The sequence below is a fragment of the Prionailurus viverrinus genome, chromosome B3, assembly GCF_022837055.1.
Source record: "Prionailurus viverrinus isolate Anna chromosome B3, UM_Priviv_1.0, whole genome shotgun sequence".
Lineage (NCBI taxonomy): Eukaryota > Metazoa > Chordata > Mammalia > Carnivora > Felidae > Prionailurus > Prionailurus viverrinus.
This window is the reverse complement of record NC_062566.1, coordinates 67,426,431-67,449,735: the sequence shown is the minus strand read 5'-3', so window position 1 is coordinate 67,449,735 and position 23,305 is coordinate 67,426,431. Positions and strand designations below refer to the sequence as shown.

The 23,305-nt window shown below is 50.8% G+C and overlaps 2 protein-coding genes and 1 pseudogene across 13 annotated transcripts; 1 reads left to right on the top strand and 2 right to left on the bottom strand.

The window, feature by feature from the left end:
• Positions 1 to 1,097: 1,097 nt before the first annotated feature.
• On the bottom strand, positions 1,098 to 1,405 carry LOC125167422 (cytochrome c-like; annotated as a pseudogene).
• Positions 1,406 to 8,558: 7,153 nt separating this feature from the next.
• Positions 8,559 to 23,154, top strand: ZNF219 (zinc finger protein 219). Of its 7 annotated transcripts, none has more exons than XM_047861475.1 (5): positions 8,559 to 8,712; positions 19,637 to 19,728; positions 20,021 to 21,428; positions 21,738 to 21,869; positions 22,095 to 23,154. In XM_047861475.1, the coding sequence occupies exons 2-5, from the start codon at positions 19,723 to 19,725 to the stop codon at positions 22,694 to 22,696; spliced, it is 2,148 nt and encodes a 715-aa protein (XP_047717431.1). In that variant the 5' UTR covers positions 8,559 to 8,712; positions 19,637 to 19,722; the 3' UTR covers positions 22,697 to 23,154. The 7 variants fall into 7 exon arrangements, with proteins under 7 accessions (XP_047717431.1, XP_047717432.1, XP_047717434.1 ...); XM_047861476.1 differs by lacking the exon at positions 8,559 to 8,712 and adding an exon at positions 14,309 to 14,408; XM_047861477.1 differs by lacking the exon at positions 8,559 to 8,712 and adding an exon at positions 14,485 to 14,510.
• TMEM253 (transmembrane protein 253) lies at positions 9,380 to 12,119 on the bottom strand. Of its 6 annotated transcripts, XM_047861522.1 has the most exons (7): positions 12,037 to 12,105; positions 11,774 to 11,917; positions 11,314 to 11,424; positions 11,165 to 11,221; positions 10,736 to 10,846; positions 10,471 to 10,617; positions 9,380 to 10,108 (listed from the first exon to the last, which is right to left on the bottom strand). In XM_047861522.1, exons 2-7 carry the CDS (start codon positions 11,879 to 11,881, stop codon positions 10,028 to 10,030), a joined length of 615 nt encoding a protein of 204 aa, XP_047717478.1. In that variant the 5' UTR covers positions 11,882 to 11,917; positions 12,037 to 12,105; the 3' UTR covers positions 9,380 to 10,027. The 6 variants fall into 6 exon arrangements, with proteins under 6 accessions (XP_047717478.1, XP_047717476.1, XP_047717477.1 ...); XM_047861520.1 differs by having other exon boundaries at positions 9,380 to 10,617; XM_047861521.1 differs by having other exon boundaries at positions 9,380 to 10,617; positions 11,774 to 11,912; positions 12,037 to 12,095.
• Positions 23,155 to 23,305: the final 151 nt, after the last annotated feature.

The window sequence follows — 23,305 nt, the reverse complement described above, 5'->3', positions numbered from 1 at the left end:
GACAATGCAGAGCCTGCCTGGGAGTCTCTCTCTCTGCCCCTCACCCTGCTTGCTCTCTCTCTGTCTCAAAATAAATAAATAAACTTAAAAAAAAAAAAAGAAATATATGTGCCCAAATCAGATGTTCTGACTTATTTTTTCATGATATGGCTTTCACCTCCTACTAGTGTTTTCATTTATTTATTTAATTTTTTCCATGATCTGTGATTTTGTTTTTAATTATCTTAAGCCTTAACACATAATTTACAAATTTGTGTTGATGACATATCTCCTCTACTTTAACCCACGAGTTGGCAATAGCCATTATCAGTCATACATATATATGGTAATTCCACAGTTGTGTTTTAAATAGCTGTTTAGAAGACAACCCCAAATTATAACTTAGTAAAGAATTCACAAGCCAAGCCTGCTGCTATACCTTATACCTGAATTTTAAAAGCATCTGACCTTACAGATCATCTATAAAATGTGAGAATTGCTAATATTCTTGATTTAATGTTATACATTAACCACACTAAAATGCCTTTCATTAAGCAAAAGGCAACATTTTAAATGGCATAGTTAAGACTAAAAAGATAAAGTGGACATTGCCAGCTTATCTTCAGCCCTTGCCTTTAACAGGCTAACAAACAACTTGAAACACAGCTGAGTCTTGCTGTTCTGATACAGTGAAGGGATTTCCTTAGTATTTAAATATATTAATATAATATAAATCTATTTTATATAAATCTAAATATAAAATTATAAATCTAAATATATACATTTGTATAAATCTAAATATAAAACCAATCTCCTGTAAGTTTAAACATGGAATTTACCATCTCTGTGAGAAGCTGAACATTATTAATTAATTCCAATCTATTTTTCGAAGGGGAAAATGGGGACAGCACTTGCTGAACCAGAATTACTATCAAAGTTTAAAAAGCTGATCACATTCATTTAACCACAAACTAATCTTATTTAAATCAGGACTGTCCAAAAGAAATAGTCCATGATCTGAATTCTGGCGTATGAGATCAATTTAAACATGGTACACATAAAAAAAAAAAAGTCATGAGACATTTTTGTTTTGTAATAAATAAGGCAATCGCCAAATATTACTCCTTAGTAGCTTTTTTGAGATAAGCTATCAAGTCTGCTCTTTCCCCTGCCTTCTTAATGCCAGAGAAGATCATTTTTGTTCTAGAGTATACTTCCTGGGATTCTTCAAGTACTCTATCAGTGTCTCCTCTCCCCAGGTGACTCGTTTGTTCTTGTTGGCATCCGTGTAAGAAAATGCAGGGGCTTGACCTGTCTTTTGCCCAAATAAACCATGGAGATTTGGCCCAGTCTTGTGCTTGCCTCCCTTTTCCACAGTATAGCACTGAGCACACTTCTGAACAAAAATCTTGCCCTTCTCAAAGTGACCCAATTTTTTTTTTAACGTTTATTTATTTTTGAGAGAGGGGAGAGAAAGAGAGTGAGAGTGGAAGAGGGGAAGAGAGAGAGGGAGACACAGAATCTGAAGCAGGCTCCAGCCTCTGAGCTGTCAGGCTCAGACTCTGGGCTTGAACTCACGAACTGTGAGCTCATGACCTTAGCCGAGGTCTGATGCTTAACCGACTGAGCCACCCAGGTGCCCCTCAACATCACCCATTTTTAAATCACTCTTTGGTCGTGCATGAAATGAAGGTGCCTGCTCATAAACCATGGGCCCTGCTATTTATTTTTTATTTAAGTAATCTCTATGCCCAATGTGGGGCTTGAACTCAGAACCCTGGGATCAAGAGTCGCCAGCTCTACTGACTGAGCTAGCCAGGAGCCCCCCCTACTAGTGTTCTAATTGTTTTGCCTTCTCAGTAATGTCTGCAACAAACAGCACTGACCCCCACCCTCCAGCCCATCACTGAGTCAATACTGTCATTGTCATCATCATCATCATATCATCATCATCCCTGGGCTAATCAAAAAGAAAATAGTGAGAGGCCTAGGGGCACCTGGGTGGCTCAGTCAGTTAGGTGTCTGACTCTTGATTTTGGCTCAGGTCGTGATCTCACAGTTTGTGAGATCGAGCCCCAAGTCAGGTCCCGGGCTGACAACATGGAGCCTGCTTGGGATTATCTCTCTCCCTATCTCTGTCTCTGTCCCCTCCCCATTTGTGTGTATGCTCTCTCTCTCTAAAAATAAAAATTAAAAAAAATTAAAATTGTGAGAGTAAGAGGGTGAAGTGCAAAGATAGGGTGGAAGTGTCTATCATAAACATTAAAATTTTTTTTTAAATGTTAAGGCTGCATGCCAATGCCACCTTCCTCAGATTGCTGACACTGAAGAGTGAAGGGAGAGGATGTGGGAGATGGCACTGGAAAGGCAGGCAGGGGCCAGGTCATAGGGGTCATTGTATCATTTTTAAAAACTTGAATTTGGTGCATCTGGGTGGCTCAGTGGGTTGAGCATCTCGCTCTTGATTTCAGCTCAGGTCACAATCTCACAGTTTGTGGAATCGAGCCCCAAGTGGGGCTTTGCGCTGACACTGAGGAGACTGCTTGGGATTCACTGTTTCCCTCTCTCTCTGCCCCTCCCCCGTTTGCTCTCTCCCTCTCTCTCTCTCTCTCTCCAAATAAATAAATAAACATCTAAAAAAATAACAAAATAAAAAAACTTGGACTTGATTTTATAGGTGATGGGGACAACTGAAGGGCTTTTAAGCAGGGAAGCCATGTGGTCACATTTGTGTGGTTACATGGAAGATGTATAGGAGAAGGACAAGCCTGGAGGCATAGAAACTTTATGAAGCTTTTCCTGTGGTCTAGGTGAAGAAGTGAGGGCTTAAGGTGGGGCAGTGGTGAAGGAGAGAACTGATTCAAGAGCAGGAGGAGAATCTATAGAACATGGGGAGCATTTGGCCATAGGAAATGAGGGAGAAGAGTTTAGCATGCAGCTTGTGTAACCAAATGAAAATATCAGTTAAGACAGAAAATTCAGAGGAGGAATAAGAGGCGGACAGTGGGGGTAGGATTTCAGGCTTGGGATGTGCAATATGGCTCTTGTAGGCCTTTGTACGTCTCTTCTTTTTCAGTATAAGAATCTGGGTGAAGTTAGACATTAAGTTCTTGAAATCTTATATCTCTCTAAGGCATTGGTTTTCAAGGAGGAGGCTGTTTTGCTCCCCAGGAGACATTGGCAATGTCTGAGACAGTTTCAATTGTCACAACTGGGGGGGGGGGGGGGGGGGGGGAGGGGTGCTATTGGTATCTAGTGGTTAGAGGTCAGGGCTGCTGCTAAGCATTCTACATTCCCCAGGACAGCCTTTCACAACAAAGAGCTATCTGGTCCAAATGTCAGTAGTCAGGGTTGATAAACTCTGTTCTAGAGACTAGAGGAATCTTTTACACCTTACTTTACAATTTTGCCCAGGGCCAGGCATTCAAATTAGAGAGGATGGATGTGTCAATTAAAAACATCACCATTGATGAAAAACCAAATCCTACTGTTGTAAAATAAATTAGAGGTCATCTGGTTTTTTTTGTTTCATGTTTATTTATTTTTGAGAGAGAGAAAGAGATACAGAGCATGAGTGGGGGAGGGGCAGAGAGAGGGAGACACAGAATAGAACCAGGATCCAGGCTCTGAGCTGTCAGCACAGAGTCTGACGCGGGGCTTGAACTCAAGAACTGTGAGATCATAACCTGAGCCGAAGTTGGACGCTTAATTGTCTGAGCCACCCATGCACCCCAAAGGTCATCTGTTCTAATCATTCAGTTGATATATATATATATATATATATATATATATATATATATATATAAATGTTTATTTATTTATTTTGAGAGAGAGAGAGAGCATGAGCAGGGGAGAGGGGCAGAGAGTGAGAGAGAATCCCAAGCAGGCTCCACACTTAGTGTGGAGCCCAACACAAGGCTCAATCCCACGACCCAAAGCAGGCTCTGTGCTGACAGCAGAGAGCCTGATGAGGGGCTTGAACTCATGAGCCATGAGATCATGACCTAAGCCAAAGTCAAACGCTTAACCGACTGAGCCACCCAGGCATCCCCAAACAAGAAAACTTTATAAAGGCAAGGTAAAATAGCCAAGAATCAACAAGGAGAACTTATTAATTTTGGACAGAATATAGGAAAAGTTTCTAATGAAAATAAACCGAAGATTCAGATGATATGTAGAATAAAAAATAACATGGAGTATAAAATAATGAAATAAGGCAGAAAAAATATACACAAAGAAGGAAAAACAAAAGAAATGGAAGACAACTCCCATTAAGTAAATAGCATCTGAATTTTCAAGAGAAGCACTACACACAGATGGCTTAGTAGCAAGCCATCTAGTGTGAGGCCCTAAGAAATTATACAAGGAGGCCTTTCCCCCTGAATTTTTATACTGGGGGAAAGCTGGTTAAAATAAACACCAAGGCTGTCCTCTTCCTCCTCCCCTTCTAGGGTTAGGGGTAATGGGGTTGTGGTACAATCAGGGCTCTCCATAAAAAGGTGAACATACAGAAAGTATACGGGAGGGGCTAACATGAGGGGCAGTTCTACACATTTGCTTTAACAACTGGAATGTTTTTAATACAGTATTATAGTGGGAAAAAAAATAGCACCAACTAAAAGTGTTTTCTGCCTTTCCCCTCTTGCAGAGTCACTGCTCAGTCACAAGTAGCCCAGATTCCCTGTACCCTAGAGAGGGGCCTCTGATCAGTACAGGGCACAGATCCTGTCATGTTTACAGGAAACGTTGCCTCACACTGACAGCCCTGCCTCTGTACTGTACTGCTCAAACCCGTCAATCAAATACCGAATTTGGAGGAGCATGGGCTGGGCAAGCCAAGATGAAGCGTGGACACAAAGCAACACCGAATGGGCCTAGCCAAGAAAAAGGAATCCAGAAACCCAACGGGGTAATCTCTCCTCGCTGAGATTAAGAACATCCCAGCCCTGGGATGGTAGAGGCAAGAGGCTGCGGATCATTCATCCGAACAGGCAAGCGAGGCGATCTCCCATTACTCCTGGGTAGTTGACGGTGGCTCAAGTCCAGCCCCGCAGAGCAGACACGGAGGCCTGCTGGGGTGAGGAGGACACGGAAGGGCCCTGCGCCTCCCGCCTGCTCGCCGCGTCCAGGTTCCCCGCCAGGCCGCGGTGCCTCGGCCCTGGTGGACCCGCTGCAGGGGAGGGATATGGGGAGCATCTCGCTGCTTGAAGAGGTTCTTTCTCCAACTGAGCCCCTGCCACACGCCATTACCTTGCGGGAAGACTCTTTGTGAGACCTCGACCCAGGCAGCCAAGAGGCCACGAGATGGCAGCAGAGGACACAGCCCAGCACAGAAACCCTAAACCATTTGCAAAAGCAGATATTTGATTTGGGAGATACCGTCTGTTGTCTATAATCTTGTATTCAAGGCCAGAAAAAAAATGACTGAATTTCAAAGAAATGAGGGCAAAATTCATCAACACGGAGAATTTCTCAATCACCACAGAATTCAGCTGCATATGAAGCCACATGTGAATCGGTCATTTCTACAGTGCTTAAAGCAAGGGATAGGGGTCAAGGCCTTGAAAAACTGACGTCAGCAGGAACCTTGTCACAGTCACTTCTTTCTGTGAAGTTCCAATAGGCAGTAATTCAAGTAAAATATGAGTGACTTTCACAGAGGCTGCCAAAGTGATAAGGGTGATTGCTGGGAAGCATTGTAGCAAAGCAGAATGCTTTCCCGCAGCAGCCAGGACTCTGGAGACAAGCAGTGTGGGGGAGAATAATGAAGATCACAGGATGTCTCAGACCATCTTCATTCGCAGCTGGGAGAAGATAATGCATATGGAAGGGGCATTAGTAACACTGAGACTAAATCTCTGATCTTCTGACTTCTCATCTAATCATCTAATGCTCCTTCCATTCTAACCCCTCACCTGCCCCCAACACCAGTTGTTAAAACTAAAAATATCTCTAGACATTGCCAAATAACTCCTAGTGGGCAAAATGCCCCCTCCCTGAGAACTAATGCTGTAGAAAGATATTGATTTAAAAAAAAAAAGAAAGAAAAAAAAAGGTTAAGAACACAATGTCTCTCCAAGAGTCTTGAATTTCAGAAAAGACCTCGAAGGCCTACAAGAAGTGTATCGCACACCCAAAACCTGAATTCCCATCATATGTTTGAATAACAAGGAGACTAAAATTGAAAGACTCTAGGCTGAATCTGATCCTCAATTTGAAAAGAAAAATATTGTTCTCAACATTGAAAAAATGAAAAAAATTTTTTTAACGGTTTATTTATTTATTTATTTATTATATTATATTATTTATGTCTCACACGAGAGACAGAGTGTGAGTGGGGAAGGGGCAGAGAGAGGAAACATAGAATCTGAAGCATGTTTCAGGCTGTCAACACAGAGTCCAACAGGGGGCTCGAGCCCACAAACTGTGAGATCATGACCTGAGCCAAAGTCAGACACTTAACTGACTGAGCCACCCGGGCACCCCTAAAATATTTTTTTTAATGTTTATTTATTTCTGAGAGAGACAGAGAGACAGAGACAGAGAGAGAGCATGAACGGGGAGGGACAGAGACAGAGGGAGACACAGAATTAGAAACAGGCTTCAGGCTCTGAGCTGTCAGCACAGAATCCTATATAGGACTTGAACTCACGGACCGTGAGATCATGACCTGAGCTGAAGTCGGACGCTTAGCCGACTAAGCCACCCAGATGCCCCTCAACATTTTAAAATCAGAAGAGCTCACATTTAACAAGTTAGGATTTCTGACTTTTATAGGAAAATTGGAACTATGCCAGTACCAGGCCCACAGTCCCACATTTGCAATAATTGGGTAGAGTGGAGTAAGGGTAACTGAGGGTAACATCTTTTTTTATTTTTGAGAGAGAGAGAGAGATGGGGCGGGGGGTGGGGTGGTAGGGTGTGAGAGAATCTGCTGACAGTGTGGAGCCTGAAGCTGGGCTCCATCTCATGAGCTGTGAGATCCTGACCTGAGCTGAAACAGAGTCCTATGCGTAACCCACTGAGCCACCCAGGCGCCCCAGAGGGGAACATCCTGAAGTAGAATGTGTGCTCTCTGGTTTGCTACAGTTGCCACCAATCCCTGTTACTTCATACTCTATCTCTTTCACTCCTTTACGCTACTCCATAACCCTGTAGGCAATTTATTTTCAGCCTCTGGAGTGCCTTGTAGTTTCAAAGTATTTTTCCATGTGTGATTTTATTTATTTGTTATTCCTTGATATTCCAATAAGGCAGAGACGATAAATACTATGATTATAACCTCCATGTAAGCAAAATGTAGTTCCAAAAGGTTGACTTCCCAAAATGTACACAACAAAACCAGAATCTAAAGTTCCGGGCTCCCAGTCCAATTATTTTTTTGAAAAGTTTCTACAAAGAACTGCATTTAGGGGTGCCAAGCTGGCTCAGTGGGTGGAGCATGCAACTCTTGATCTGGGGTCTCTGAGTTCAAGCCCCATGTTGGGTGTAGAGATTACTTAAAAAATAAAATAAAATCTTAAAAAAAAAAAAAGAACTGCATTTAGTGGTTCATGTAAAAAAAAAAATTAGAGGTAGATATAGGCATAATTGCTGGAATGGATGAGTTCCAGCTGCTAAGCTGTTCAAGAATCACCACAAATGATTTAACATTTTTCCTTTTAATGAAATATTTCTGCTTCACTTCTTCCAGACATTTGAAAAGATTGCCCTTCTAGCCCTCTTCGAGTTGGGTGTGGCTATATGACTGGCTTTGGCCAATGAAGTGAGTGAAAGTGGTGTATGTCCTGTTGAGGCAAAAGCATTTAAGATCCCATGAACAACTCATGCTTACTTCACTCGGGTGGGGGTGAGGGACTCTAAGTCTCATGGTGATTTAGGTAGGATCTCAAAATGGTAGTGCTCTAACAGCTTGGGTACCTTGAGTAACTTCTAAAGAGTAGAGCTCACTGCCAGACTACTCTAGACATGTACTGTGAGACCAACATTTGTGGTTGAAAGCCATTAAGACTTGGGCATTTTGGGAGCGCCTGGTTGGCTTAGTAGGGAAAGCATGTGACTCTTAATCTCAGGGTTGTGGGTTCAAGCCCCACTCTGGTCACAGAGCTTACTTAAGGGAAGAAAAAAACTGGCGCATTGTTACCAAAGCCTAGCCTAACCTGACTGATAAGGTTCATTTGTACAGTGGTTGAGCTTCTCCAAGAACCAGAATTCCTAGACTTCTGATCCTATCACTAAAAGCTGTCAATCCTATCTGGAAGACACAGTGAATTGTGTGTGTGTGTGTGTGTGTGTGTGTGTGTGTGTGTGTGTGTTTACCCCCAATTTCCTCATCCACCACCATCTTCTGACTTTGAAGAAAATAATTTTCGGAGTCTTGCACGCATAAGCTCTGCATTATTGTGGCGGTTAGACTGGGAGGAGAAGGGGGAGGCCCAGATCTTGTTTTCTCCATTCAAGAGCCTAATTCCAGAACTGTCTCCACCCACTAGTACTCACACAACCTTGTCATAGGGCGACTATCACCACTCCCAAGGTGTCACAAACAGGAGCTCTGCCACTGGCACCACTGCAATGTCAGGGCAAGGCAGCCAGGCTGCGCTCTTTCCTCACTGATGCCTGGCCTTGACTAAGTTCGGAGAAGCAGCATTCTCTAGGGAAAGAAGCCTTCTCAAGTGGGAACAAAAATGAGTGTGAGGCGCACACCCATCCTGGGCACTATGTGAATTTGGGGTGAGTTCTCTTAGTACTCCAGCTGTGGTCAATTTCTAGTTTCTCTAGCGGCTGGTGCTACTGGGTCTCCCAGTTTTCCTGGGCTTTTCTCAAGCCCACTTGAGCTTGTCATCTTTGCACACGTGCAAAGGTCATAAACTGTGGGGGTTGAGCCCAACCAGAGCTTCAGCAACCGGACGCAGCCGGGATCAAAGGTCGGCGGGGCTGCGAGAGGCTGAGCCTGCGCAGTCCCGCTCCCGCCTTGGAGAGAAAGGGTGGCAGCAACGCGGGCTCGTTACACCGGCGTGCTCGCAAGAGGCGGGAAAATTTTAGCTCGGGTCGCCGCGTCCTTTCCTCTTCTTGCCCCGTCCACCCGTCTGCCCCACGCGCCTGTCCTCGTCCGGCACCGGGGCCCGAAGGGAGGGGGACGAGAAGGGCCTTGGGCTTCTGACTCATCATCTCCAACCCCTTTCTCGCGCGCGCTCCAAGTCTCAGGACTCTGGATTTGGGCTCTATGGGAGGGGGCGCGGCGCCAGCATTTGGGGCACGCAGCTTTGCCGAGGGCCAGCTCCCAGCCCAGCTCGTCCCCGAAGCTGCCAGAGGGAGGGCTGTGGACCCACAGTCAGCTCTCAGTTGCCGTGATTGGGGCCGCGGCGCCCCCGCGCAGGATAACCCGCCCGGCTCCTCCCTGCACCCAGGGCCAGTGGTCGCGTCCGAGGAAACTCTCGGCTAGGCCCCGATTTACAACGCCTCGCGTCACTCAGCAGATGCACAGCGCCCCCATCCCGGAGGGAAGGCTCTTTATTTCCCATCAGGCCAGGGGGCAGAGGGGCATCCTGGGACTCGTAGTCTTTGTTAGAGTAGAAGGGACCGGGATCGAAAGAGAAAACTAAAGCCCCCGTGGATTGACTTCTAAGAGTGGGCGCATACGGGAACCCGGGCTTGGAGTATGGGATTGTGAAATGTGGAAAGAAGAGAAATAAGTGAGATGAGACAGATGCGAAGCTGTATGGGGAGGCTATGGGTAAGGAGGGGAAGAATGGAAGGGAGAAGTGGGTACAGCTGAAAGTTGGCTTAAGGATGTCCTGCAGGCGGGCAGCTTTTCAGGCTAGTGAGGTGAGGGAATACTCTGGTTTAGGTATAGCTTCTCCTAGCGAGGAAGGGGAGAGAAAGGGGCCGAGTCCGAATGAAATTGAAGGCACTCCACTGGACTTCTTGTAGGTCTCAGAGGACTGACTTCATCTAGCTTCTGAGTTCTGTGGAGTGGGGACAAGAGGGTCTGGAAACTGCTCCTGACGGGTAGCAGAGCAGGACTTGTCTGCCTCCCCTCGCCAGCTCACTCATTTGTTCCATTTGCTGTGCTAGCCACCGTGGGGCCATTCTCCAAATCAGCAACTTCCTCCAACTCAGAGAGACCCTAAGAGCCAGATGGGTGTGAGGGGAGCAAACTGTAGGGGTGAGAAAGGGGGGAATCCCAGACAGAAACAACTTCCTCCTGTTCTTCCATTTTTTCTTGTTCCAATAGTCCTTCCTTTTAGGCACCTTCCTAACGCTGTCCCACATTTCTAGTCCCAGGCATTTAGACGCCCAGCTCCCTCTTACCCACCACTATGAGAGAAACGTCTAAAACCAGAAAACCAGTTTCTGGCTACAACTCCTTCTCCCTCTCCACCTCCCACCAACCCCATGGTTTTCCCTTAAGTGCCACTGACCACAATAGCCAGTGAAAAAATCAGCTGCTAGGTAACTGCTCCATACTGTCCTCCAAGCCCTGAATACCTCCTGCAGCTCCTGGTAGTGCAGACTCTGGGTCCGGCAGCATCCTGGCTTCCTCTGGCTCAGCAGGAATAGGGAGTGCGCTGAGAGGAGCACTCCCCCTAAGGTGAAGGTCTCAGCGCTGAGCTCCACCACCAGCAAGCCAGCCAGCTGCAGGTAGACAGGGCTGAGAATGCTACAGGGGACCCAGCACCTGTTTGCTCTTGCCCCTTTCCCTCTCCATCTCCTCTTGCCTCCTCATCCTCCCACCTTCTTTATTCACCCATACCTGGGAGGGGGCAGTTGGGGCAGGCCCCAAGGCTGTCTTCATCACCTCGACCACCACCACGATGAAGCCCAAGATCAGATTGAAGATGTTGAGTATCATCATGGCCTGCACCTGCCAGTGAGCCAGCTCAGCTCTGCGCAGCCTAGGGAACTCATTGCAATCCCAAGCCCCACCTACAGCCTAGCCCCAAAACAAAACTCAGCTCCTATTCCTCCACCTCCAAACAGGGCCATCAGCCCTCTAACTTTCTTGCTTTCTCTCCTTTTGGGCCAGTCAGGGGCAGAGAGCTGACAGGATTAGTTAACATCTAGCCACTTCCTGGGCTGAGTCCTGCGTGTGCGTGTGTGTGTGTGTGTGTGTGTGTGTGTGTGTGTATGTTTGGTGGGGGGCAGTGTTGGAGAACAGTGCTGTATTATCTTCCCCTCTCACCTTCCAGAGGCGGGGTGATCTGCGCAGCTCAAGGGTAACCATCCCAGTGAGGAGACCCTGAATGTTGAGAAAGGCAAATGTTGAGCTCTACCCCGTTAGGGAGGGGCTTCCAAGATCTTCCTTCCACCCTTCCTTGTGGTGGGTCTTACCAAAGCTCCAGGCACAAGTGGCAGCGCTGTGGCCATGTGACAAGCAGAATTCAGGCAGGCAACAGAGACAGCAAAGGGCATCACAGCCACAGCCAGCCATAGCTGGCTCACCTGGAGGCCAGACACAGGGGAGTTGAAGAGGATCCAGAGATCAGCAATTGGGAGGAATGCATGTTGGCAGAAAGTAGTCAACCAAGGACAAGTAAAGGAATGGGATATTATTTAATATTTTCTGCCTCCTGTCCAATTTTAGTTACTTACCTATGTGTTTTCCCCACATGATGGAAGCTAGTTAGAGATTAAGGGTCCTGCTTCATTGTTCTATGCCTTCTCCACCCTCCTCCCACTCAGAGCCTAGCACAGTTTCAGGCACATGGTGGGTGCTCCCTAAACATGGACGGAATTGAATTGGGATACAAGTGGGCATGCTGAACCTTGGGGTGGGGCAGCCTGGCCTCACCGCCAGCACCAAGAGGTGCCCACTCTGCCTGTGCCTTGCCCAGTGCTGTAGCTTTTCCAGACGAACACTGGGTCTCTCCTGTTCCCGCTGGGCAGCTCTCTCCTCCATGGCTCCCTTGACCACTGGAGTTCAGTGCTTCCTAGGCTGGGAGAAATGCATTATGGCACCTAGCAGGAGATAGCACATGCAGCAATATCTCTTTGAGCTGTCCCTCTGCCCACTTCTAATATCCAGGGAGTTGAGCCTCAGGGCCTCACACCTACCTAGTCTGAAGGAGCTACTCCAAGGAGATGGGGCCCAGCCTGGCCTGGAGCTCCTAGCAGGGTCTGGTAGCTTAGAGCAGACAATAAACTTGTGCTGGCAGAGACAGGCTGTCAGGGCTGGGTGTGGTGGGGCAAAGGTCCCCATGAAGGCCTAAGGATCCAGGGAGTGGCCATGGGCAAACCCAACCTCAGTTCATTCCACAAGGCAGTTCATTCCTGCCTTGCTCTGTCCTTTCTTGTTGCCCCCCCCCCCCCTGCCCATCCTGAGTCTTCTGATTGTTCACCTCATCCCCATGGACACTACCACCCTGGGCCTCAGTTTCCCCACATTTCCATCTAATCTTTCTCCTCCCCTTGTCTGGTTTTTGTTTGTTTGTTTGTTTGTTTGCTTCCTCTTCAAATTACTGGCTGTTTCTAGGGAAATCCCGTATTACTGTCCAGTTTGGTCCCCTGTCATTACCACTTGCAGATTTGTCTCAAGACCAGGCAAGGTTTAATTCCCCTGCCTTTCTGTCTCTTACTTTCTGGACAGTTTCTCCTCTCTCCTTCCTTTCTTGAAGGATTTACTTTGGATTGGATACTAAGTAGATGGGGATCCCTACTTATAGTGGGGATTGTTTCTCACTCAGTGTTAATTTGCAGCTAGATATGTATAAAAGATTGTCCCTAAATGGTCAGTTTTGGGAAGGACACCAATGAATATTTTTTTAAGTTCATTTTAAAATTTATTTATTTATTTTGAGAGAGAGAGTGTGCACAAGTGTGAGTGCAAGCTGAGGAGGGCAGAGAGAGGGAGGGAGAAAATCCCAAGCAGGCTCCGTGCTGTCAGAGTGGAGCCCAATGTGGGGCTCGATACCATGACCCTGGGATCATGACCTGAGCCAGAACCAAGAGTTGGACACTCAACGGACTGAGCCACCCAGGCACCCCTACTGATGAATATTTTTGAGAGACAGAAGTTGCCTTGCAGTCAGGTGCCTGGACTAGAATCTCAGGTCTGTCACTCCCAGCTGTGTGAACTGGGATACACTATTCTACCTATTTGAACCTCACTTTGTTCAACCTGAGTGATAAAAAGGGGGCTAATGATATGGCTATGAGAGGTTGTTGACTCGTGGAGGGTACTTAATAACCATCAGTGGTGTGATGAGGTCACACTGATGTGCCTGATGCCTGTGTACTAAAAGCTTATTCAGAAGCTAAGTTGGGGGGGGCATTTATTTCTACAGTGAGAAGCAGAACCAGCTAGCCCCAAATATATACTCTATGGAGCAAAAATAGGAAAGACACATCTTGGTGCAGAGCCTGAGATCTGAAGAAAACCGAACCTATGTTCAAATCCCAGATCTACCAGGGTGACCTTGGGCAAATTACTTAATGCTTTCTTATCTATAAAGGGAAGTTAATAATACTGATCTCAATACAATACTCAAGGGGTTGCCTTGATTATTAAAAGAAAATGCAACGGACTAGCTCAGCCCAGTACCTGGCACATAAGTGCTCAACAATTGTTAGTGGCTATTATCATTATTATTACTGATGGTAGAAGACTGGGCAGAAGACTCCTGGGAGTTAGTACCAAGAGGCAGGGTCCTGGATGGCAAGTGGCCCTTTGAAAGCCACTTCTGTCCTGCTTAGTGCTGGTCCAACACTCACTGGAGCATTGTGTCCACTTTTCTTTCCTGTGGAGTGGGAATCACATTTAAAGGGATTTGGAGAAGTTGTGTGTCTACTCCCTCTTCAGTCCCCATGTGCATTAATTCTATTTGGTGGCAATGGCCTTACAGAATTTGAAATGTTAGGCTTGCTCTGATGATCCCTGAGCTGGTAGGCCAGTGGAAAGAGACGCTTCAGCTTCATTCTCCTTACCTGTACATGTTCAGAGTGTTATTGTAAGGATTCTACACTATTAAATATGTAAACAGGCATTCGGTAAATACTGATAAAATCTGAGTGTACTATTTACAAATTTGTAGCCCCCGTCTAGATTACAGTCTGCTCATAGGAGGGTATCACAACCCCCCTCATATGTTCATCCCCCACAGTGCTGAGCATAGTGCCTGGCACTTAGTAAGCAATCAGTAAATATTTGTTGTATTGAAGAGCCATTAAAGTGACTTAAGGAGTGGAAAAGAGAATTCGAGAGGAAGGAGCAGGAATTGTTTATCAAGAACAGAAAGGACCGAAGAGTAACTTTAATAATGTTTCTTATACGGCAGACATTAACTATCTCTATAATCGCCCCTCCTCCTCCTCCCCAAAAAGAGAGACAGAAATTGTAAGGGAGAGGCTTTGAGATAAAACCCCAGGAAGAACTTCCCGAGTCTGTGCATGTTGGGGCAGAAAGAGCGGCAGAGCCAACTCCTTCCCTGGTATGTCCGGGTTTAGGGTGGGAGGGGCAGTCCGGCTTGGAGGCTGGGGGAAGGACGAGATGACCTTTCAAAATCTCTTCCAGTCTCCCGTTGGAATCGTCTGTGCGTCCCACCCCCGTTCACTCCCTCCCTCCCTCCGACAGCGCCCCCAGTCTCCAAACTGCCCGCACCCCGCCCCTGGCGGCCGCCTCTCGCGGCTCCCGGGGTCCCCAGCTCCCTGTCCCCGGAGCCAGAGCCCCGCTCCCGCTCCCGCGCGGCTCCCAGCCCCGCCGCGCCGCCCCCCGCATGCTAATGGCCGGGCCGCCTCCCGCCGCACACAATGCGGGCCAGGGCCGGGGGCGGGGGACCGGGGAGGGGGCGGGGGCCGGGCCGGGGGCGGGGGGGCCGGGGCCCGGCGCATCTCCCCCGGCCCCACGTAACGCTGACGCCCGCGCCGCCGGCCCGCCGCCCGCCGCCGCCGCCGCCGCCGCCCGCTCCGCCGCCGCCCGCCCGGGGCTCGTGAGTAGCCGCTCCCCCCACTCCCGGCCCCCCCCTCCGCCACCCGGCCCCCGCCCCCGGCCCCCTCCCCCCCACCCGGAGGGGGGGCCCGCTCCGCGCGCCCGGCTCGGAGCAGGTGCAGGGGGCGGGGGCGGGGGAGGGGCGCCAGCTCGGCCCCAAGCAAACTTCGCCCAGAGCTCCTGGGGGGGCGGGGTGGGGGCGGCGGCTTCAGAAGCCGGGAGAGCTGGGGGGCCTCGAGGAAGGGGGGGGGCCAGGTGGGGAAGACGGGAAAGCGGACACCAAAGGGGAAAGGCCAGCGTTGGGGGGGGCGCGCGGGCGTCTTTGTAGGGGCCCGAAGGCAGGGCGCGAGGGGCCTGGGGGTGCAGGGCGGCTGAGCCGGGAGGGAGAGTGGATGAGCGCCCCCCGGCCCAGGTAGGGCTGATGGAAGAGGGGGAAGGGACCCAAACTCTCCCGGAGCGGGGGGTGGGGGAGGGGAGAGGATGGGGGGTGCTTCCCTCTCTGCGTCCCAAACAAAGTGTCACAAAGAGCTCGGCCGGCGGCAGCGGCGGAGGCGGCTGCAACTCAGCTTTTGTTCTCCCGGCCCGGGTAGCTGAGCCCTGGCCTCCCAGTCTCCCAACCCTGCCCCCCCCCCCCCATCATCCTTCTAGCTTATCTTCCCCGGGAGGGGACTGGGGTGCTGCTGGAAGAATCTCTTGTGCAGGATCACAGGTCCTGCCCTACTTGCCAACCTACTTCTGGGAGGGAGATTTTCCCAGAGGCTCTTTTGCCCACCCCCCCACCCCCTAATCTGAGGACTGAGGCTCATATGGGTGCTAAGGCTCTGACCTTTCTAGGTTCAGCTCCAGGTAAGGGGACTTAGGGTTGGCTCTATGCCCCCTCCCCAAAATCAAGGTTCTCTAGAACTTTCAGAAGAGGGGTCAAGTTGGGACATGCCTCTGGAATAAGATTCACTGTGGTGGGGTGGCAGTAGGTCAGCAGGTGAACCTTCCTCTTGTCTCCTGCTGCACATTTGGAGTCAATGACTGAGGTGCCATGCCCCCAAATCAGGACAGTGAGGATGGAGGGAAGGAAGCTTTAGCAAGGACTCAACGTAAAAGATGGGCATGCTGTGATGTGGGGTCAATTTAGAGGAATTCCCTGAGCAGTAAGGTTCAGAAGGCCATGGAGAGGAGACCATAAAAGTGAGCTACTGGCATGTGGTTGTGTGATAAAAGTGATCTTGACTCTAGACCCCCTAAGAAGCTCTCTTTCTTTCTAACGTCATCCAGTGTAGTGTTAATCATAATTGGTAGTGGACTTCGGAGGTGTAGGGTTCTCAACAGAGGGAAAAACATCAAGTATTAGAAATGAACAATGACAGAGGCTTAGTTACAACTATACCTCAGAAATCCTGAATCCTTGCCCCTTACACTCTGACTCTAAAAACTTTTGAACCACAGACTTGAAGGACAATCTTCTAGGTCCTTCAGTCAGCAGATGCTTCTTCTTCGTACCTGACCTTGTTTCTAAGACTCCTCTCACCAACCCTTCCATTCTTCCCTAACTCGGTTAAGGTTTGATGGTCCACATCCCCCTTCCCCACCAGCTTTCCTAGCACATAAAAATAATTGGCCTGTTACTTTAGAAGGAATTATGATCCCTAGCCCTAGCCCTATATCCCTATAGAACCCAAATAAGGTCCAGATAACCCCTGATTCCCAGTGGGAGTGGAAAGTAGGTCAGTACTACTGTCTGGCCAAATCTCGTGGATGGTGTTTAGGGCTTGACTATAGAAAACTCTAATTATTGCTCACAGGCAAAACATGCATGATCTGGGTTCTAAGCCAGTTCATAGATCTTGGACCCTGTCAGTGCTGTCTTCTGTTGAAAAACAAACAAACACAAACTCATGGGATCACATGCCTGGGACCTGCTTTTGTGCAGAGATGATTCAGGAGGTCTTGACTGGGCCTAGGAAGGTGTCTAAGTGGGTTTTGTTGATTTGAGGCTACCCTCTGGGGTACCCTGTTTGGGAATTCACCTTCAATTTGGGCCTTCTTATGTATCACTTTTTTTTCTGACCTGGAAAATGCTATGTGCAAAGCAAGTCTTTGTTTTTGTTTTCTTTTGGAGAAGGAAACTTTGCCCTGTTCCTGCTCTACTTGCCTTATATATGAGGTCAGCCTCCCATGAGGTATTTTGCTTGCTGTCCTACAGGCAGTTTTAGGGGCCCTAGAATCTTCTCAGAATCAGAATATGTGCCCATAGGTTAGTCAGCTATGACCATGCAGTATTCCCAGCCTCCCCCCCCCCCCTCCTCCCCCACCATCTGCTTCCTCTGAATATACCAGATTGGCTGTACACCAGGATGTTCCGGGAATCCCCAGGAGAGCAACAGAATGTGATGGACCCAAATACGATGCCTCAGTAACTCATTCCAGGATGTACAAACTGTAACTGTCAGGACACTCCTTATAGCTAATTAAAATTCTTCTAGTTACATCTATTTTCTATTACATTTATCTATTTTCAGTGACATCCAAAAGGCCAAAATAATCCCTCTGGTATCACTGTTCCCCCGGCCCGCTTCCCCATGGTTCCCAGATAGGAATTTTTAAAAATCCTCTAGCTTTTCTCAGTGCTTTATCTGTGGTGCTAAAATGGCAAATGTGGCCCTTCTAGCACTTCCTAGCTCTTTCTATGGTACTGAGGTGGCCAAAGTGGCTCCTCTGGTAGCCCACTGCACTCTCCATGGTACTGAAGGGATGACCATTTATTTCAACATCCCTCTGGGGTCCAGAAGAGTCCTGTGACTCAGAACCACAAATTTTCAAGCTGGAAGGGACCATCAGTATAAATTAGTTCAACCTTCTTGTTTTACAGATGAGTAAACTGGGAGGTTAAGTGATTTACTGAAGGTTGCAGGGCTATTAATAGTCAGACTGGACCCACAATACCCTGTACTCCTTGGTCCTACTCTTTAATTCACCTTTCCTGACACTACTCACTGAGTCTAGCTGGGCTCTTAGTCTCAGGAAAGGGGTTTATTTGGAGGATCCAGAAGATGACCATGGATGCTCTAATTTGGAACTACAGAAATGCAAATATTAAAGATGGTGGTGGAGGTTGTTTAGTGACCCTTGGATGAGGACACTTTGCCAGTCAACCTCCTGTTCATAAAATTCCCTTAACCCAGATTTCACATGTAACAGGTACCTGCCCCTTCATAGACTCTTATCACATTCATTAAATGTCAAAAATTAAAGAAGGCTTGGACCTCCAGAGGCTTTTCTCTTTGCTGATAAGGAGGGCTGACTCCTGGCCCAGTTCTCTTCTGTTAAAGATCCTTAAGCAAAGTAATGCTTGAGTCCTTTTCTTTCTCAGTAACCCATTTCAGTTTCACAATGGCTATTGTAAGGAAGTTCTTTATATCTCAAATATTCTTTCTATCTCAGGCAAGAAAAATAGGTTAGGTCTACATTCATCTGGCCTCGACCAGACACAATTCTATATGTAAGTAGGAAGTTAGGCTGGCTGACTTCTGGTTGTCCTCTCAGGCCTATTTCTATGAATGTTAATTCTGGGGTTGTTTCTAAGTCCTAATGCTAACCTCTGCAGCTTAGAATCAGGAGAGCCCTCCCCCCCCCCCCCCCCCCCATCTTCTCAGTGCTCTTCTCCTTCCTCAGAACTGGAGCTCTGCACATCCCAGGCCCAGGGAATTTCAGCCTGGAGAATTTTAACCCTTTCCTGCTCAGAGCATGTGCTGAGCCCCTATCTGTGCAGATGGCCCAGCCCCGCCCCCCGTCCCTCACTCCAGCCTCTTGAGCTCAGAGCCAGTGTAATCCTCCTCTTGTGTGAGGGAGCCTCTCCCCTGCAGAGAGGAGGAAAGCCTGCCTCGGAACAGCCCTGGACAAAGGGGCTGAGATGCCCCATCAAACTGCAGGCTCCAAGGTTTGAAACACGGGGATGAATCCTATCCGGTATTTGCAGTTTTTAACCCCTTTCCCAGGCCAGCAGAGCCCCTTAACTTCCACTCCTCCCCCAACTCTCTCTTCATTCCCTCTCCCTCTGGCTCTCTCCCCCTTCATGCCCCTCCCCCTCTGTCTGTCTCCAGACTCTCTGCTGCTGGGAGGTGTTTCTCTCCCATGCATGAATGAGTCTCTGTAATGAATGGAAATGAATGGATCAGGAATCCAGGCGGAGGGAGGGAGAATGAGGGGGAAAAGACAGAAAGACAGGATAAGGGCAGAAGGAAGGACTGTGGAGTATGGAAGGTTGTTTGGCTGGCTGGTCAGTTAGGGGTCTGAGAGCAACTAGTCCCACTTGGATAACTGGGGAGCATGGCAGGCCCACCCCATTTGCTCATCAAGCTGTATAGTCCGACTTAAATGAGAGAGGGGTGTATTGTGATGGTTTCCACCACCAGGGGGTGGTGATGGTGGTGGTAGTTGGTGGTGGTGGTGGTGGTGGTTAGTGGCAGAGGTGGTGGTGGTGGTGGTGGTTTGGACTAAGCATGTAAAATGAATAATTTGGGGGAAGACAGCTGGGTTATCAGGGAGCCTGTGGGCTGGGCAAATCAAGGAGTACAAGTTTTGAAGACAGTAGTCCCCTCCTGTCTCAGGATACAAGGAAGGAGAATGAAGGGATAGGTTTCAGCTAAGAGTGCTAAGAGTATGGGGTTGGGGGTGCCTCTTTCCACTGCTGAAAACCAGGGCTCATCTTTTCCTCCAAATCTGTCTCCCTTGCTTTAGCTCTTCAGCACCTGTTGCCTTCACTAGCAGCTTTTCCTCCTCCTCTTCCCTGCACTCCCAAGAACCAAAGAATGTGAAGGGGGTCCATGGAGGTGAGTGAAGAAGCTCTGGCTTGAACCTGCAAGTACTTACAACTATACTCCTCCCCCTCCCTGTTTCTCTCTCTCTCTGACCTCCCATTATTAGAAGTTATGTCTGTGGCCCCAACAGCTCAATTCCCATTCACATCCCACCTCCCCCACGGTGAGTGGGAAGGGCACTTGGTGTTCTTGATTCAGGCCCCAACCCACCCTCCCTCAGAAGAGAGACAGGCCTTCTGCGCCCTTGCTTTTCCCACAGCTCTCCGTTCTCCACCCCTTGCACTGTTACCATCTTTTTTCACAGGGCTCACGTCCCCGTGCCCCGGGCGGCCACTTAGCGCCCTCGCCGCCAGCGTTCGACGGCGAACTGGATCTGCAGCGCTACTCCAACGGGCCAGGCGTGAGCGCCGGGTCTCCAGGGATGGGAGCAGTGGGCTGGTCCGAGAGTCGCGCAGGCGAAAGGCGCTTCCCCTGCCCTGTATGCGGGAAGCGCTTCCGCTTCAACTCTATCCTGGCTTTGCACCTGCGGGCGCACCCGGGCGCCCAGGCCTTCCAGTGCCCGCACTGTGGCCACCGCGCAGCGCAGCGGGCCCTGCTGCGCTCTCACCTGCGCACGCACCAGCCCGAGCGCCCGCGTAGCCCGGCCGCACGCCTGTTGCTGGAGTTGGAGGAGCGCGCGCTACTGCGCGAGGCCCGGCTGGGGAGAGCCCGAAGTTCAGGGGGCATGCAGTCCACCCCTGCCACCGAAGGCCTGGCGCGGCCCCAGGCTCCTTCGTCGTCCACTTTCCGTTGCCCTTTCTGCAAAGGCAAGTTTCGCACCGCGGCGGAGCGCGAACGCCACCTGCACATCCTGCACAGGCCCTGGAAGTGCGGCCTGTGCAGTTTTGGCTCCAGCCAGGAGGAGGAGCTGCTGCATCACAGCCTGACGGCCCACGGAGCTCCTGAGCGCCCCCTGGCGGCCTCCTCGGCTGCGCCCCAGCCTCAGCCTCCACCCCAACCTGAACCCAGATCGGTCCCAGAGTCTGAGCCGGAGCCCGAACGTGAGGCAGCTCCCGCCCCCGCTCCTGCTGCTCCCGAGGACACCCCAGCACCCCCGGAGTTCCGCTGTCAAGTGTGTGGCCAGAGCTTTACGCAGTCCTGGTTTCTCAAGGGCCACATGCGCAAGCACAAGGCCTCCTTCGATCACGCGTGTCCCGTGTGTGGCCGCTGCTTCAAGGAGCCCTGGTTCCTTAAGAACCACATGAAGGTGCACGCCAGCAAGCTGGGCCCGTTGCGTGCCCCGGGTCCTGGTTCCGGGGCGGCCCGGGCCCCTCAGCCTCCTGACCTGGGCCTGCTGGCCTATGAGCCACTGGGCCCCGCGCTCCTCTTGGCCCCAGCACCCACTCCGGCAGAGCGCCGTGAGCCTCCGAGTCTCCTGGGCTATCTGAGCCTGCGAGCTGGCGAGGCCCGGCCCAATGGTGAGGGCGCTGAGCCTGGGGCTGGCCGCAGCTTCGGAGGCTTCCGCCCACTGCCCTCCACTCTCCCGGCCCGGGCTCGCCGGCATCGCGCCGAGGAGCCAGAGGAGGAAGAGGAGGTGGTGGAGGCGGAGGAGGAGACCTGGGCCCGGAGCAGGGCGTTGGGCCCTCTGGCTTCACTGCATCCCCGCCCAGGCGAGGGGCCAGGGCACTCTGCGCCTGCCGCGGGGACCCAAGCAAGGTCCACCGCCACGCAGGGTATGTAAGGGGTCTTTTCTCTCCAAGGTTTCCACACCCTGGGCCCACTCTGATGCCACCACTGCCCTCCTGTCCCCTCCTTTTAAAAAGACCTGTCTCTTAATTCTCCATTTTTTTTCGCTCCTGGAGGCCACTTTTCACAGGCACAGCACCACTCACAACAAATCCACCCCCTCAGGTTCCCTTAAATGTACTGTTTGCTTCTGGGCCTGGAGGGGAAGGAATCCTAAAGGGTGGGTGTGGGGACGCATGGCCCCGATAGGGTTAGGGCAAAGGGCCATTCTGACTTCCTTAATGTGTGTATTGCAGAAGAGAATGGGCTGTTAGTTGGAGGGTCCCGGCCTGAAGGGGGCCGGGGAGCCACAGGAAAGGATTGCCCCTTCTGTGGAAAATCTTTCCGCTCAGCGCATCACCTTAAAGTGCACCTGCGAGTGCACACAGGTGAGAGGACCAGTCTCTGGGGTGGGGAGGGAATTGGAGGGCAGGAAGAGAGATGAGAGGGGTACCAGGTCCGCTTGCTGCTTTGTTAAATCAGAGGGGGTGGGGTGGCAGTGTTTTTTGTTTTTTTTTTTCTTCTGGTCCAGAGGGGTCTGTACCTAGAGCGAAATGTGGGTGGGGGTGAGCGGTGATTGTGCCTCTGTGACCCTGTCCCACCCGTTTCTCCAGGCGAGCGCCCCTACAAGTGTCCGCACTGCGACTACGCGGGCACCCAATCCGGCTCGCTCAAGTATCACCTGCAGCGCCACCACCGAGAGCAGAGAAGCGGAGCAGGCCCCGGACCGCCCCCGGAGCCACCGCCCCCTTCCCAGCGGGGTTCCGCACAGCCATCGGGAGCCAAGACAGCTCCGCAGCCTGCGACCTGGGTGGAGGGCGCGGCGAACCCCCGGCCCCCTTCGAGCGCTGCGCCGGGGTCCCGTCGGAAGCCTGCCAGCCCCGGGAGGACCCTGCGCAACGGGCGAGGCGGTGAGGCCGAACCCCTGGACCTGTCCCTGCGGGCGGGGCCAGGAGGCGAGGCTGGGCCGGGGGGTGCCCTCCACCGATGCCTCTTCTGCCCCTTCGCCACTGGAGCGCCTGAGCTCATGGCCTTGCACCTGCAAGTGCACCACAGCCGCAGGGCTCGGGGCCGCAGGCCGCCCCAGGCCGATGCGTCCCCGTCCTACACCCCTGTACAGTCGGGAGAGACCCCTCCCAGTCCTCCGCAGGAAGGGGAGGAGGGCCCCGGGCTGTCGAGATCAGGAGAGGCGGGGCTGGGGGGACAGGAACGGTAGGGAGCCCTCTTAGGGGCGGTTAGCTTAGTGAGCTTACCCCGCGGGAGCGGGGGAGCGCTAGAGGTAGTTGGGTAGAGCAGCCAGCAGGGGGCAGCGTGGGACCCATATCCCAGCCCCAGGCGGACCAGAGGTGGAGGGGGTGGAGGGCGTAGGAGGGTGGGCGGGCGCTACCCACCCAGCCCAGGGGAGTCACAGTGCCTTAGAAGTGGCAGGGGTGAGGATCAAAGAACGGGGTCCCAGGGCTGGCAGAGGGCTGTGTCCCTGTTGAGGAGCCGCTCTGCCAGTCTTTGCTGGTCCATAGGCGTGAGAGTTTATTTTTGTACAATGGGTGGGGGTGGGGGGCACTGTACCCTTCTAGCCCCTTCAGGGGCCCTGTAGACGTCGCTATTTTTGGTACGATTACTGTCATCCCTGTCGCAGAGTTGTGTCCCCAATAAACAGGTGTCTTGAGGCACAGGGCACTGTGTCTGTCTGCCTATGTCCTGTCCTCCATCAGCCATTTTGTTCAGAAATAATTCACTTCAGGCACTTAGTAATCACACCCAAAGAGCTTAATGAGAAATGAGGAATCTTGGGCTTTACCCTCAAACTTTTGGCTTCAGCAACTCT